The sequence below is a fragment of the Ictidomys tridecemlineatus genome, chromosome 1 (assembly GCF_052094955.1).
Source record: "Ictidomys tridecemlineatus isolate mIctTri1 chromosome 1, mIctTri1.hap1, whole genome shotgun sequence".
In the NCBI taxonomy this organism is placed as follows: domain Eukaryota; kingdom Metazoa; phylum Chordata; class Mammalia; order Rodentia; family Sciuridae; genus Ictidomys; species Ictidomys tridecemlineatus.
The window spans coordinates 153577318-153593453 of NC_135477.1; the positions used below are offsets into that span (position 1 = coordinate 153577318).

General features: G+C 47.9%; 2 protein-coding genes across 9 annotated transcripts in view; one reads left to right on the forward strand and one right to left on the reverse strand.

Moving 5' to 3' along the window:
- The first annotated feature begins 2393 nt into the window (after positions 1–2393).
- Positions 2394–14601, forward strand: Sqstm1 (sequestosome 1). 2 transcript variants are annotated; one of them, XM_005339341.5, is made up of 8 exons: positions 2394–2645; positions 5055–5150; positions 5619–5848; positions 5947–6088; positions 6865–6945; positions 11205–11419; positions 11760–11955; positions 13798–14601. In XM_005339341.5, exons 1-8 carry the CDS (start codon positions 2441–2443, stop codon positions 13953–13955), a joined length of 1323 nt encoding a protein of 440 aa, XP_005339398.1. In that variant the 5' UTR covers positions 2394–2440; the 3' UTR covers positions 13956–14601. The 2 variants fall into 2 exon arrangements, with proteins under 2 accessions (XP_005339398.1, XP_013220238.1); XM_013364784.4 differs by having other exon boundaries at positions 13626–13894.
- Mrnip (MRN complex interacting protein) overlaps positions 2655–16136 on the reverse strand; it is a 28329-nt gene continuing 14847 nt past the window's right edge. For 2 of the 7 annotated variants that reach the window (XM_013364785.4, XM_005339340.5), the window contains exon 7: positions 14645–15280. In XM_013364785.4, the coding sequence (XP_013220239.2) occupies positions 14798–15280 (483 nt within the window). In that variant the 3' untranslated portion in view covers positions 14645–14797. Of the gene's footprint in view, positions 3256–6226; positions 6465–14644; positions 15557–16136 lie in introns of those variants that run through there. The other 5 variants (XR_013438978.1, XR_001230181.4, XR_002485575.3 and 2 more) reach the window with 5 other exon arrangements.

Consider the following 16136-nt stretch of genomic DNA (forward strand, 5'->3'; position numbering starts at 1 on the left):
ATTCTACCTCTTGGATTCCCTTCTTCCTCCGGGAGAAGTCTTTTCTGCTGTCCTTTAATAAAGCAGCTATTTTCCACTCTAACCTTGCCTCAGCATGCTTCTCTGGTGTTATAGTTCAACATTGGGGAAGCAAGTCACCGGTAAACAGTGGTAACAGCAACACAGGTCAATAGCATGTTGCCTGACCTGTGTGCCAGGCTTCTTTCTTTCCTCCTTTCGTAGGTGTCCATGCCATGTTCTAGGGGCTAGAGGACACAGAGGAGATTGGGGTCGGGGGTTCCTGCATCCCATTCCGGGAATGGAAAATACATGAGATGTCAGTTTGATCACATTTGATTGTCTGGGGCAAGCCTTGGTCACTAAGAACTCATCTTCCTCTGGGGTCTTCCAAAGACCCCCCAGGTTTTGGGTCCCTTTTTCACCCCTGCCTACTGTCATTGAGATGAGTGTCAGAAGCCGGGGATCCCCCTGTTATGACGGTGGTCATGGGACACTGACTCATCCCGAAAGGCCACCTGACCGCAGGGCAGGCAGAGAGGGCCCCTGCCAGGGGGTTCCCCAGGCGATTCCTTGTTTATCTTTTGGCTGCTGGTGTCCAGGGGAGAGGGGTGGGTGGGGGATGTTCTAAGCAGCAGGGCATGCTGGAAAGGGCCCAAGCTGAGGGGATCCTAAGGGGCCAAGGGTCTCTAGGCCAGTTCCCAGGACCCCATTTCCAGACACCCTTCTCCCTGAACCTCTCCATCCCTCCTTGAAATCCCACCACAGTCCCAAAGAAAACAAAGAAGTCCAGTCACTCTGCTTCTTCTGACAGTAGGCCTCTTGAGCCCTTCCTGAAAGCTAGGCTCCATGGAGCCAGAGGGCTTTCCTGGTGTACCCTACACACTCAGATTGAGGGGCTCAAGTTAGGGGCTGGGGCAGGAAGCCTGGCCTGCCTGAGATTTTGAGGCTGTTAGGCTTCTATACTGCTGAGTCATGGTTGGCAGGCATTTGTCTTCAGGCCTCAACCTCAGCCTCAGCCTCAGCTCAGGTTCCCTCTCCCTGTCCCCTGATTCTGTCTGCAGGGTAGTGGGTATAGCAGACTAAGAGACCTACAGCTGGATGCAAGAAAAAGCTTGAAAAGGGACCATCCTTTTTTTTTTTTTTTAGAGAGAGAGAGAGAGAGAGAGAGAATTTTTTAATATTTATTCTTTAGTTTTCGATGGACACATCTTTATTTTTTTTATTTTTATGTGGTGCTGAGAATCGAACCCAGCGCCCCATGCATGCTAGGTGAGCGCACGACCGCTTGAGCCACATCCCCAGCCCAAGGGCAAGGCTTCTTTGACATGGGTGCAAATTCTTGCCCACTATGGATCCCTCTGGGCAGGAGCAGTAAAACGTGACTAAGCCCCAGTTGTATTCCCACAGGTAAATCACCTTCACACCAGACTAGACTTCCTTTGGTCTTCGGGTTACCCCAATTCTGGAATTTTTTCTGGTCCCACAAACCCAACCCTAAAAGAGTATGAGTTTGACCCAGCAGGTCTGACCTCCCACTCACAGGACTCTGGAGACTTCCTAGGGTGCCATTCCTTTTCTGCCTACACCCTTCCAACCCCACCCCCCCTTCTCCAGGCCTTGCAAACTGGTCACATAAAACGGCTTTCCTGGTTTAAAGCTAGAGGGCTATTGGCTGCCTGAGAGCCCACACTTGCTGGTTGAACTCAGTGCTCACAAGTGGGAATCTGAATGCCTATGAGGAGTCCTGGGCTATAGTGAACAGTGGGTGGGGGGGTTCACCAACATTTACCCCAAAGTACCTCTCAAATCCATTATTAACCTAGGAACTTCTCTGGTGCTCCTGAATTGAGGGTCTGTCCCTTAACCCATTTAGGGGATGGTCATGGGGGATGGTGTGGCCTGTGCAGTGAACTGCCTCCCTAGACACCCAACACTGGAGTGTGGGGAGAGCACACTAGGAGCCAGCTGTGCTGTGCCCATGGTGCTGCCCACGAGCCTTCTGGTATCCAGCCTGTTTATGTCCTCCTACCCTCTGCCCGGGGCATCCCCTTTGGCCTGGGGACTACATTGCTGAGTCACTGCCAGGCCCAGGCCTGGGAAAGGCATGGGACAGGACCCCAGTCAATCTCTTCACCCAGGTATAGACACCGGGGAAGGACTCTTGGGGTCCCCCATACATTTGGGGTAGTGAAGAGAGGGGATGGCAATGAGTGGGCCTGGGAGATCTGGAGGGGGTGGCAGAAGATAGGCGAGGGAGCTCGGGGCCCTGGCAGGGAGGCTCACGCGCAGCGGCCCAGACTGTGGTGGGCGGAGTCAGACGCATAGAGGCTCCACCCCCAGGAGGTCGAGAGGGGCGTGACCGCCCGCGTTTTCTATAAAAGACGCACGCCGACCGCGGCGGTCGCAACCCAGCTGTGTTCCTGCTGTTAGATCTGTGATAATGGCGTCGCTCACCGTGAAGGCCTACCTTTTGGGCAAGGAGGAAGCAGCGCGTGAGATCCGCCGCTTCAGCTTCTGTTTCAGCCCTGAGCCTGAGGCTGAAGCCGAGGCCGCTGCCGGCCCAGGGCCCTGCGAGCGGCTACTGAGCCGGGTCGCCGCCCTGTTCCCCGCGCTGCGTCCAGGTGGCTTCCAGGCGCACTACCGCGGTGAGCGGGCCAGGGGGCGGTGACGCTGGCGAGGGCCGGGGTGACTGCCTCCTTCCTTCTCTTGGATGCGTACTGGGCGGTGGCGGAGGACTGCCTTGGCCACTCATTGGGTGGGCGGTGGCCTGCGTGGGTCGCCAGTTGGGCTTCGGGTGTCAGTCTGGTAACCCAGGCTCGGTGCCGACCCTTTCTGAGCCTGTGTGCGGTCAGGTCAGAACCGGTCAGGTTCTCCCGGCGGGGCTTTAAGGCCTGGGGGCGCAAGGTGTCACCCATCCCCCCGCCATGATGTTGCAGATCTTGGCAAGGACGCGCCGGGGCGTCCTCTCTGGCTCCCCGTGGGGACAGGGTGGTCAGACAGACACTCAGGTTACACTGACATCTCGCTGCCTAGTCTGGTTCTGCTAACGCCAGGTCGTGGGTTCAGATAATACCCCGGAAGAGCCCGGGTAGAGCAGACGTGGTGGAAGGGCTGAGGGTAAACAAGCGTGTGGGTGCGAAGGAGTCAGGGTAGTGCGGCCTGTTCCTGTGGGCTCCTTTTGGCGGGCTCCAGCATGACGATGGGAGAGAGATCAGGGACAGATCGAATAACGCCTGTGGCCAGGTTTGATACAGGCTGTGGAGAGAAGGAGGCGATCAAAACGTTCTTGAGACACCCCCCCAAAACTCAAGTTTTTTGCTGTGTGTGGTCGATGGCTGCGGGGAGGTGGGGTTAGGGAATGTTGTTGTGGCTGGAAGGGGCAGGCCAAGGCCCGCCCCTGGGTGGGGTCGGTGCTGGAACCTCCCTCAGAAGGGCTGTACTTGCCAGTCTCTGTTCTTGAAAAAATATTTTTTTCTGTGTGATAATTTATTGAGTTATAACTTACATACCATATAACTCACCCATTTAGAGCGTATGGTTCTATGAGGATTTTTTTTTTTTTTTGATTCAGGTTTGTAGAGCCATCATCAAAATCAGTATTAGAAACCTCATCACCTTATAACTCCATATATTTATTTATTTAGTTGTTGATAGACCTTTATTTTATTTATACGCGGCGCTGAGAAACCCAGTGCCTCACACATGCCAGGCACAGGCAAGTGCGCTATCACTGAGCCCCAGCCCTAATAAACTCCATCTTATTCATCCCCCATCATCCCATCTTTCCCAGCCCCAGGTAACCACTAATCTACTTTATTCATTTCCCTGCTCTGGAAATTTTATATAAATGAAGTCTTAAAATGGAGTCTTGCAAAGGTATTTTTCACTTAAGCAAAATGTGTTCACTGAGCTAGGGCTATGGCCCACTCCTGTAATTCCAGCATCTTGGGAGGCTGAGGCAAGAGGATACTCAAGTTCAAGGCCAGCCTCAGCAACTAGGACCTGACTCATAGAAATGAAAAAAAGGGCTGGGGATTTAGCTCAGGGGTAAAGTGTCCCTGAGTTCAATCCCTAGCACCTCCCACCCCTCCCCTCCAAAAAAGTTCCACAGTTATAGGATAATATTCCATTGTGTTGATATGCCACATTTTGTGTATCTGATCTTTAGTTGGTTGGCACTTGGGTTGTTTCCATCTTTTGGGGCTGCCCCTGTTCTCAGGGTAGATAATTGTTGTCTGGGGCTTATAGGCCTGGCTCAGCCTACAGATGTAAACCTAATCTTTTTTGGTGGTTGTGTTTTAGATAGGGTCTTAGTATGTTGCATAGTCTGGTCTTGAACTCCTGGGCTGGAGTAATCCTCCTGCTCCAGCTTCTTTAGTAGCTGGTGTGTATCTCCATGCCCACCCCAGCCTTCAGATATATTGTGTGGTTTGGCCTGCATGATGATGCTTTAAAATCATTTGAGCTAACATAAAAGTACTTACCATATAACAATACTTTTTTTTTTTTTTTAAAGCATTGTTCAGGGGGGATGCAGGCAGATGGGGTAATCTCTTTTACTCCTAAAGCCCAAGGCCTTGGAGAAAGGACTTTCAAGAGCAGGGCATGAGGGATCTCCCACAACTGAAGATGGGTCTGGGCCTGGTTAGGTGTGGACTGAAGGGGCATCTTTCTGAAGGATCAGCTGGCCTAGAGGCTGAATGGCAGGCAGATAGCTGTTGCTGCTGCTTCTGTGTACATGTGCTCTGCCTTCTGCATGTAGCTGTGTCCAGGTACTAGGCTAGAGCTCTTAACTGCCTAGGTAGTGGCAGAGAGAATGGGCAATCTCGTCTCTTGCCTTTGCTTCCCCTGGCTCAAAGTTTAGAGTCTCACAAGTGACCCTTCAGCACTGGCATGAGCACATTTCAGTAACTTATGTCCAGCCTGGGAGTTCAAGTGCTGGTTTTGTTTTTGCTTTTTGGTGGTATTGGGGATCGAACCCAGGGCATGCTAGGCAAGTGTTTACCATTAAGCCACATCCCCAGCCCTGAGGTGCTGTCTTTTAAACAATCTAGATGAGGATGGAGACTTGGTTGCCTTTTCCAGTGATGAGGAGCTGACAATGGCCATGTCCTACGTGAAGGAAGACATCTTCCGCATCTACATTAAAGGTAAAGGCTGATCTGGGGTACTGCCCAATACCAGGTGCTTCCTGCTGAGTAAAAATAGAGCTTGACTTTCTTCCAAAGAAGGGGTAGGAAACTGAGGATTGTCTAAGACAGGGACATGTAAATATATCCCTATATCTGACCTGATCCTCTTTGAGTCCATGTTCTCCCTAGGGAATGGGGTCTGATGCCATGGGGTTTTGGTCAGGACCAAGGCCAAAGATAAAGGCCAGGCTTTCAACTGCTCTTCTGCTGCCTGGGCTATATGTGCCTGGTTAATTGGCTCAGGGCCTTGGGAGCTCCTAGTAGGTTCTTAGGTTGCTCTACTGCTGTCACCTGAAGACCTGAATTCCGAGTAAACTCAGTAGGATTGGAATCTTGCTGACTTTGACAGCCCTACAGTAACAATGGAAGGGGAGGCCTTCAGGGAGGCCTCACTTAACTGCTCTCTCTCTCTCTCTCTCCCTGCAGAGAAGAAGGAGTGCCGGCGAGACCACCGTGCCCCATGTGCTCAGGAGGCACCCCGCAGCATGGTGCACCCCAATGTGATCTGTGATGGTTGTAATGGGCCTGTCGTGGGAACTCGCTATAAGTGCAGTGTGTGCCCAGACTATGACCTATGTGGTGTCTGTGAGGGGAAGGGCATGCACAGGGAGCATAGCAAACTTGTGTTCCCCAGCCCCTTTGGGCACCATTCTGAGGTAAGCAGGCCCTCTGTAGCCCTGGGGTAAGTTCAGGGTGATAGGAGCCTGTGACCCTGGACCCTCACTGCAATATCCCTTTGCTTACTCCTCCCCAGGGCTTCTCTCATAGCCGCTGGCTCCGGAAGTTGAAACATGGGCATTTCGGGTGGCCAGGCTGGGAGATGGGTCCACCAGGAAACTGGAGCCCACGTCCTCCTCGAGCGGGAGATACCCGCCCCCACCCCACGGCAGAATCAGGTGAGCCTGGTGTCTGAACTGGCTTTTGAATGGTAGGAGAGTAGCCAGGCAGCCCATGTGCTCTATGGAAGGGCCAGCAGAGCTGCAGGACCCTTAGCCAAGTCTTCCCCTTGTCCTGAATTCCTGCTATGCCCACAGTGGGGGCTCAAATGTCATTTAATCCTAAGAGTATTATAGAGTATCATTTCCATTTGACAAATGGGAAAACCTAGGTGCCTAAGTGCCCAAGGCTACCAATTTCACCGGCATGTCCCTTCCTGCCTTACCAGGCTGTCCTCCTGAGATGCCCTTGAGGTATAGGTAGGGAGGCCCTCCCAGCCCCGGGATCTCTGATGTGTACTTCCGTCTTTTGTGGTAGCTGTCAGGAAAGTCAGTACTGCAAAACAAAACACAATCACAAAGTTAAAAACTTGGAAATAGGTTTGTATTCTAAAATTTGGGATTCTGGTTTCATTCTGATTTTTTTTACTATGTCCTTGGATTCATTTCATCCTCTGTGAATGTTTGATTTTAAGTGGCATATCTAGGACCTGGTCAATATCCTGCAGGGTTATGGAACACCAGGGTCAGAGAGGACAGAGAGGCCCAGGACGTGGCCCATGTAGGCATGAGGAGCACAGAGTGGGAGGAAGAGAAGTGCCAAGTGTGGGCTGCTGGGACAAGTTGTCCAGGATGGGGACTACCTGGGATGATGGGGACCTTATCATGAAGGTGCTGGGACTGTAAGGGTATCAAAAGTATTGACTTAAAAATATTTTTGTTTGTAAAAACAAAAGCTTCTGGTCCATCGGAGGATCCCAGTGTGAATTTCCTCAAGAATGTAGGGGAGAGCGTGGCAGCTGCCCTCAGCCCTCTGGGTAAGTGAGCTTTCTTGTTTCTCTTGAAGATCAGTTGAGTGGTTTGGTGACTCAGTGCGCACGTGGCCTTTGTTCAACTTTCACCAGAAATGCTGTAGAGGAATGGGCAATCTACTTGCATGGTTTTGTAACCTCACTCAACCTTTGTACCCTGGGTATCTCAAGGTCAAATACCCTGACAAATTCTTGATCTTTCCAAGTGAAGTGGAATTAGTGACTATTTCAATGGGATAATCCTGATATGGAGGTGGGCTGGCTTCCAACTTCTGTCTATCGGGAACAAATATCTGAATTTTCTGTAAGCTGAGTTTTGGCATTTGGATCTGAGGATTTGAGTAGTACTTAGTTGAGATGCTTTTTTATGCTTGTTTCCTTTTTGTTTGCAAACCCCAACCATTTCCTGGGTGCTACCTGAGTGCTACCAGAGTGCTAGTATGGGGGAAAAGAAGATAACGGAGTTAGGTCCTCTTGTTGATACTAGGTTCTGGTACTTCTGGGCACAGACTAGTAGGTAGGTGGGGTGGGTGAATGCAGTGTGCCCTTCCAAGACTGGCATGGTTTCCACTGACCCTAGGCATGGGCTCCCGTGGAATATCTCTGAGTCTTTCGGAGGCATCTGCCACATCCTTTTAGAGCCAGGAAGTAGGTGTTATGTGGCTAAGCTTTGTAACAAAGAGGCCTGGCTAAGGCAGGCAACTTCTGGTTTGAGATTCTGATGGATCCAGGATTGCAAATGAAGAGAGAACTCATCATTGCACCTGGAGCCTGTCCAAAGTCTGAAAGAATGCTGATTAAGGGGTACCCAGTCCCCACCAGCCACTTCATCCTATGGCTGCTACTGAGATCTCCTCTAACCTAAGGCCATTCTGTTTTTTCTCCAGTTCTAGGGATTGAACCCAGGAATGTTCTACCACTGAACTACATCTCCAGCTCTTTTTATTTTTTATTTTGAGATAGTGTCTTGCTAAGTTGACCAAGCTGGACTCAAACTTAGGATCCTCCTGCCTTACACTCCTGAGTTGCTGGGATTACAGGTGTACACCACCATGCTCAGCTAGAACTTTCTTTTTTGTGGTGCTAGGGATGGAACCCAAGCACATGCTAGATAAACATACTATTGCTGATCTATACCCTCAGCCCTAGAATTGGTATTCTTAAGGCTTCCAAAGGGGAGGACATAGTAGAGCAGTAATCAGGTTGTAATTGGGAGATAAGTGCAGACCCTGTCTGCCACTCACTCAGGCCATTGTCATGGTTTGAAAGATGTTAGTTAAGGTTTGAAGGATGTTCATCCATAAAATGGCTTTTAGGGACTGTGGACAGCTTCTCAGGAAGATAATTAAATCAGCATTGGTTCTCAAGCCATGGTGAGAATCAAAATCACCAATAAAGGTTTTTTTGGGATATACATTTTGGTGGGGAGAAATTATTAAAAGTATTATTAATATAATCTCAGCTATTTGAGAGAAAGAGGCAGGAAGATCACATGTTTGAGCCTAGCTTGGGTAACTTCATTAGGCCCCATCTTTAAAATAAAAAGGGCTGGGGATGCAGCCCTGGAGTAGAGCACTTATTTTGCATGTATGAGTAGGGTTTGATCCTGAGTGCTGCAAGAAATTTTTTAAACCCAGAGCCTTGCAAATACTGTATCACTGAGCATCACCTGAAGCCCTAATAAAATTATTTTGAAAAACAAAGTCCTTAAACAGAATAAAAAGCCATTGAGGGAAGTTACAAAACCAAGTCTAGATTGGAACTATTTGAAATAGTTCCAATCCCCTGGTTCTTACCCTCCTTGTTTACAGTAAGTAGGTCTTGGTTGGGATCTCTGTGTTTTGGAGGCTTCCTGGGTCACTCTGGGACCCACTGAGACCCATCTATGCTGATGGACTCAACTGGATTCCCCACTTAGCACCTCTGGGAGTAATTTTTGGAAGTGCTCAGAGATATTTTGGAAGTAGAATAAAGATCTTTGCAGGTCTTTGAAGTGAATGGAATAGGCTTTTTCCTATCTAGGAAGGAGCCTGGAACTCTACAAACCAAGGAAAGTTTCCAGAAAATATGACTGGGTATTTTTAATCTAGGTGAGCCATTTAAGGAACAGCTTGGACTCGGATATTGAAGTCATGAGTATTTTCCTTTCCTTTGTCTATGAGGAACTAAATGTAGGCCACTCACGTGCTAACCGCCTTGAAGGAACAGTTCCCAGAGCAGATGCCCCCAAAGGGGAAGGAGTTAGCAGTGACCTTCCAGAAGGCAGTGTGTGTGCAGTGAGTTGGTGACTTCAGGTAAAGAGCAAGGCCTGCCTTTGGCAGTCCATGAGAGCCAAATGAATGAGAATAGCATTAAGGCCAGTAGTGCTCCTGGCTCAGAAGTCATTGACATCTGGAATACAAAGCAGCAGGGCCCTTTCTCATCATAAATACACATATAGGTTTTGGGGGCAGCAGGCTACAGATTATGGAACATTCTTTTTTTTTTGGTACCAGGGGATTGAATTCAGGGGCACTCAAGCACTGAGCCACCTCCCCACCCCTATCTTGTATTTTATTTAAGACAGGGTCTCACTGAGTTGCTTAGTGCCTTGCTGTTGCCGAGGCTGGCTTTGAATTCGTGATTCTTCCGTCTCAGCCTCCCAGATTACAGATGTGTGCCACCATGCCCGGCCTTGGAACATTCTTATAATGAATGAAATCTCAGGGTTTCATTATCCAGTTGTGGAACCTCTAATTCTATAATTCCTCTGATCCTTTCATAGGAGATATGCATCCTTCACCCATTTGAAAAAAGATGGAAATTATAAGTGTTCTTTGTACTATTCTTTCAACTTTTCTGTTTGTCTGAATCTTCATAATGAAAAGTTGGAATGAAAAAAAAAAAACTTTTTTTTTTTCTTTGTGGTACTGGGGATTGAACCCAGGGTCTTGCATGTGCTAGACAAGTCCTGGACCAGTGAGCTATAAACCCCCAGCCCAATCTTTCTGCAAATTCTTCTAAAGTAACAGTAAGGAGAGGTCATGCAAAAAGGTATAAAGCAAGCTGGGCTTGGTGGCACATGCTTGTAATTCCATTGTCTCTGGAGGCAAGTCCCACATCAAAACTTACTAGAGCCCTGGGAACAGAAGGGCTTCTGAAATTCCAAAAGCTTGGGAATAGAAAGAACACAGCATGAAGACAGTAGAACAACCAGTGAGTTTCAAATGTTGAGTTAAAATGATTTTCAACCTGGAATTCCATACTCATAAAATGATCGGCCAGTGTCATGGCACACTCCTGTAATTCCAGCAATTTGGGAGGCTGAGGCTGAGGTAGGCAAGTTCAAGACCAGACTCAGCTTTAGCAAGACCCTGTCTTAAAATAAAAATATAAGAGCTGAGGATGTAGCTCAGTGGTAAAGTGCCCCTGTGTTCAATTCCCTGGTCCTGCAAAAAAAAAAAAAAAAAAGGAAAAAGAAAGAAAGCAGGGGCATATAGGAAGGAGAGAGAGAGAAAGGGCACTTCCAGGATGAAGGAGAAAGGAGAAGGTTGTTTTTTTGTAGGAGCTGTGTCCCTTCCCAGAGAGCAGCCTGTCCAGCCTTATAGGCTGCACCTTGAGCTTGCATGGTCTGCCTGCCTTCCAGACCTGAATACTAGAGTTTGAATTTGTATCTGTCCTGTCATGAGGCCCCTACACGCAGACACAAGGTGTCATGTCTCTAGCACCATGGCTGGGGCCTTCTGGCCACATGTAGTATTGGGCCCTCACCCTGTCCTCAGAGTCTGGCCCTGCCTGCTATGCAGCCCTTTGCCCTGCTTGATTAGGAAAAACAAGGTCTTTCTGTGGGATTTTAGGCTTCATTGACCTTGAATGTTAACTGAAGTTAATGTTTTACTAAGTTGGAAGAAGGGAAAGGTCCAGTATAGTGGATGACAGCAGAGTATTTCTAGAAGTTCAAGAGGATTTGGAACCATACTATTGGGAGAAGCAGGTCAGCCCCTGAGATGGGCTTGAGTGCCACAGGCCCAACCCTCATGCAGTGCTGGATTGTAAGAGTTTCCTAAGACCACAGTCTCCCAACACACTGAGATCTTTTGTTTTTAATTTTGAGACAGGGTCTCACTAAGTTGTCTAGGCTGGCCTTGAACTTGCAATCCTGGCTCAGCTTCCTGAGCTGCTGGGATTATAGGAGTGCTCCACCAAACCCTGCCCAGCACACTGAGATCTTATCTGCAGGTAGGTCATTGGGATTTCATAGCTTTTGTTTCCCCCTCTGCCTTTAGGTATTGAAGTTGATATTGATGTGGAGCATGGAGGGAAAAGAAGCCGCCTGACACCTGTCTCCCCAGAAAGTTCCAGCATGGAAGACAAGTGTAGTTCTCAGCCAAGCAGCTGCTCTTCTGAACCCAACAAACCAGATGGGAATGGCGAGGGTATGGCACAATCGCTGGCAGAGCAAATGAAAAAGATAGCCCTGGAGTCGATGGGGCAGCCTGAGGTAGGCCTGCTCCCTTCCTTCCAACTGAAACTGATTGACCTAGTGCCTTCTGCCTCTGTCCTTCAGCCTCATCCACAGCACTTATGCAGCCTGAGGGGCCCCATCACTGTTCCAGGGTCATGTCTGTGGCATTAATTTACTCTGTGAATCTTCTGCTAGAACTTTGTAAAGAAAAAATACTTGTTCTTTGCGAGCAGGTCACTGTTGCCTGTAATTCCTTGCCAGCCTGACAGGCAGATAACCAGCCCCACCTCCATCCACATGGTCTCTTCTAGGAATTTGTGGTGTGGTCAGGTTGCCTGTCATATGTCTTGTATGCTCATGGTGAGGTATATTCCAGGAACAGATGGAGTCTGATAACTGTTCGGGAGGAGATGAGGACTGGACTCATTTGTCTTCAAAAGAAGTGGACCCATCTACAGGTGAACTGCAGTCTCTACAGATGCCAGAATCAGAAGGGCCAAGCTCTCTGGATCCTTCCCAGGAAGGACCCACAGGGCTGAAGGAAGCTGCTTTGTACCCACATCTTCCACCAGGTAAGTGATTTCAGGTGTTTTTTTTTTTTTTTTTTTTTTTTAATATTTTTTAGTAGTAGATGGACAAAATATCTTTTATTTTATTTTTATGTGGTACTGAGGATTGAAGCCAGTGTCTCACACATATTAGGCGAGCAAATCTACTACTGAGCCACAACCCCAGCCCCTGATTTCAGGTTTGTTTGAGAGCATCCTGTCATCTGATTTCAGCCACACAATCAAAAGAATGGCATGGCTTCTACTATGGGCTTGTTTATTGACATGAAAGAAAAGTAGGAGTTGGTTTTGTCCTCTCATGTCCATCCTGAGTGAGATAATAAACTAAGCTAATTTTAGTAATTTTTTTTATTGATTAATTTTAGTAATTTCTAAAACTTAACTCCAGACCAAGAGTTAAGACAGATGTGATATGTGTACCATGACACATGCTGATAATCCCAACTTTTTGGGAGGCTGAGGTAGGAGGATTACAAGTTCAAGGCTAGCCTCAGCAACCTAATGACACTCAGTCTTTTTTATTTTTTAGTTGTGGATGGACACATACTTTAATTTTATTTATTCATTCATGTGGTGCTGAGGATTGAACCCAGTGCTTGACACATGCTAGGCAATCACTCTACCACTAAGCTACAACCCCAGCCCATGACAACCAATCTTAAAATAGAAACACAAAAAGTGCTGGGGTCATATGTGATAACAGAAGCCTGCACTGGGTTTGTCATTGGACTTGGACTATCCGCACTGTTATCTCATGGGGTCACTGCTAAGATCCCTATAGGGATAAGGTGGAGGCCAACATGGGAAGTGCACAGCATAGAAAGCAGGGCATGGTGGAGAATGTAGCATTGTAGAGCAAACACCCTGAATTAGAGAAGCAGTTGATATACCCAGCTATGACTCCTACTTGTCATACTGATGTTGAGTAAATTATCTCTAGGCCATATTCAACTCTTGAGCTCTAATATGTATCTTCTCTGCCTAAGAATACAGGGGTAGCAAACTGACCTATATATGAATTATTTTTGCATTTTTAAATGGTTGGGAGAAAGTTAAAGATATTTGACTTTGAGATTAACATTTCAGCATTGGGGCTCGGGTGGTGGCTCAGTGGCAAAGTGCTTGCCTACCATGTGTGAAGCACTGGGTTTGATCCTCAACACCACATAAAAAAATCATTGTAAATAAAGGGTGTGTGTGTGCACGTGTGTTTTAAGATAGGGTATCAGTGTGTTGCCTATGTTGGCTCTGAGCTCCTGGACTCAAGTGATCCTCCTGCTCTAGCCTCCCTAATGGCTGTGACTGTAGGTGTGCGCCACCATGCCTGGCAGTGGTTTTATTGGAACACAAGCATATCCTTTTGTTTACATATCTGTTTATAGTGGCGAGAGGTGGCAAGACTAACTAGCCTGCAAAGCAAGCATAAGTCAGGCATGGTGGTGTGTACCTGTAATCCCAGTGAAGGCTGAGGCAGGAAGATTGCAAGTTTGAAGCTTCAGCAATTTAGTGAGGCCCTAAGCAACTTAGACCCTGTCTCAAAAAGGGCTGGGGATATAGCCCAGTGGTTAAAAAAAAAAATATCTAGGAGTTTAATCACCAGTGCCCCCCCCCCACCTTTTTAAGGCAAGCCTAAAATGTTTATTATCTAAACATTTTATTCTTCCTTTATAAAGGAAAAGCTTGCTGAACCTGACTCTGAGGGTTCCTGAGAGTAAAGGATCCCATGGAAAGGTTGGCCCTCAGAAGATACTAGGTGCTTGCTGGTGAAGGTCAGAATGCTGCTGTGTCTGGGGTCAGGTGGGGCTCAGTGATGTTCTCTTATGGTTTCTGGATTGTGTTTGGCAGAGGCTGACCCCCGGCTGATTGAGTCGCTTTCTCAGATGCTGTCCATGGGGTTCTCGGATGAAGGCGGCTGGCTCACCAGGCTTCTACAGACCAAAAATTACGACATTGGGGCTGCTCTGGATACTATCCAGTATTCGAAACACCCACCGCCATTGTGACAACATTTGTGTATCTATCCCATACTCCTTTTTTGTCTCATAGTTGCATTGAGTTAGCATAGAACAGCAGGGCCTCTGTAAGGCCAATTTATCAGCATTCTTCTTCCAGAATCCATGGGTGGGGATGCATGAAGTCATTCAGGGCAGTGGGACAAGTGACATGAAGGGAGAGTTCCAAGTGTGTGAGAAACAGAAGCAGCTTGCCCTCTCCAAGGCCTTGCCCTGGCTGGGGAGGGCAAGGACATGCCTGCATACTCCTTCTCTCCCTGCCAGCATCACACCAGCAGTTCAGAATATGTCTTGCCTAATGGCTTTCTGCTTTTTCTTTTTAAAAAATGATTAATAATATACTGACATTTATTTTTCAACAAATGAGAAAGTTGTCAGGGAGCGAATGGAGGAGGCTTCTATAGGAGTACCAGGGATGGTGGGTAGCTGGGTTGTGGGTTTCCTGCTTGGTACTAGATGGGCTCAGAAGGGAGGTCTGAGCTGTGGTTTTCATTGAGTATGCCTCCTTGTGTCATGACTGCTCTAATTTTTTCATTTCCAAATGTGTCATCTGCTTTTAAAGTAAGAAAATTCCTTTGTAGCCATCCTGTTATCTGATTTGTAAACAACCTATAATTAAACGGTACAAGCACTTTAATTGACAATGATGTCCTTCCTATTGGTTGCCGATGAGAGAAATACCTGTTTTACAGTAATGTTTATTGTCTACTCTTGGTTGTTCTCAGATTACACTCCTTTAAAAGCACCTCAGAAATTCTGTTTCTGTGGCATAGTAGAGGAAATGGGCACATGTAACACATGACTCTAAACACTACACTTATGATCATCTCAATTTACAGATCATCATCAAAGTCTTCCCCTGTTGTAAAGAGACTACATAGTTGCACAGGTGGGGCCCTCTCTACCCGCTGGACCAGAGGAGTCCCTGTGCTCCATGACTGCTGAGGGGAATTCCTGCAAGGCCTAGGTCTGGACGTGGGAGTGTATGTGGCCTGAGGAAACTGGATGGTGGTGGTGGGCCTGCTGGGGTTGCCTTCCCTTGGAGTCTCAGTCCTAGGGGTACCTGGTTCAGCCTGTGTTGGGTTGGCTGACCCAGAGCCACTGTGCAATGGTCTTGGCACTTCTGTGTCCACAAGTGAGCTGTTCCCAGGTGAAAGGAGAAACCGTGCCCATTTAGAAGATGGGGCCTGAACCTGTGGCGCAGGACTTGGTAGTTTCCACCGAGGAAAACTAAGCTCCCTGGTGTTGCAGTGCTCAGAGTTCTGGAGGGAGTGGTTGCTGCCTCGCTCCCCGGTCCTGGTCAGGCCAGTGTATCCCTGGGTGAGAAATCAGAAATGGCTTCCGTCAGGCTCCACACTGCTACTGCCTCACTTCTGCCTGGGTGCTGACCCTTGTGCTTTAAGCTCTCCTACTTACTACTCTGGCGGGCTGGAACATGCCTTGATTTCGACATTTAGCAAAGCAAAGTGAATAAACACCCTCCACCTCACCCCAATCTTCTGCTAAATCACAGGACCAGGTTTCCCAGAAAGACATCTTCATGTCATTAGGTGACCCATCCATTGGAGACTTTCAGATCAAGTCAGGGATTCCTGAAAGGAGATGTGAGCGGGAAGGACTTAGAGACTTAGAGAGGACAGACGCCAGCCTGCTTACTCCTGGCCAGATGGAAATATCCAGAGATATGAAAACAACTATGTAAGTAGTTCACTGAGGGGTATGAAAGAGGTGCTTGGCCTGGCTTCTCCCACTTCAGGAACCAAAGATGCATTGAAAGTTAGTTTCAATACCTACAAAAGGACTTTTTTGGGGACGGAAGATACCAAATAATTGAACTCAGGGGTACTCAACCACTGAGCCACATCCCAGCCCTATTTTGTATTTTATTTAGAGACAGGGTCTCACTGAGTTGCTTAGTGCCTCTCTTTTGCTGAGGCTGGCTTTGAATGCATGATCTCCTGAGCTGCTGAGATTACAGGTGTGCAACACTGTGCCCAGCTCCTGCAAAGGGATTTGAAAGTAGAGGTGGTGGGTGTCTATAATGCCACTTCCCAGACAAGGGAAGAAACTGGTCCTGATGCTTAATCATGGCTTTACTGCTGAACTTGCTGTGACCTCAACTGAACCTTTGCAAGCTTTAGTTCCTTGCTTTTAAAATGACAACAGGCTATG

Excerpts from the sequence above, each read along its gene's own strand:
- Sqstm1 (XM_005339341.5), top strand. The coding sequence starts at position 2,441 with ATGGCGTCGCTCACCGTGAAGGCCTACCTTTTGGGCAAGGAGGAAGCA. Across the intron at positions 11,420-11,759 it reads AGTCGATGGGGCAGCCTGAG|GAACAGATGGAGTCTGATAA; the intron begins GTAGGCCTGCTC and ends GGTATATTCCAG. Across the intron at positions 11,956-13,797 it reads GTACCCACATCTTCCACCAG|AGGCTGACCCCCGGCTGATT; the intron begins GTAAGTGATTTC and ends TGTGTTTGGCAG.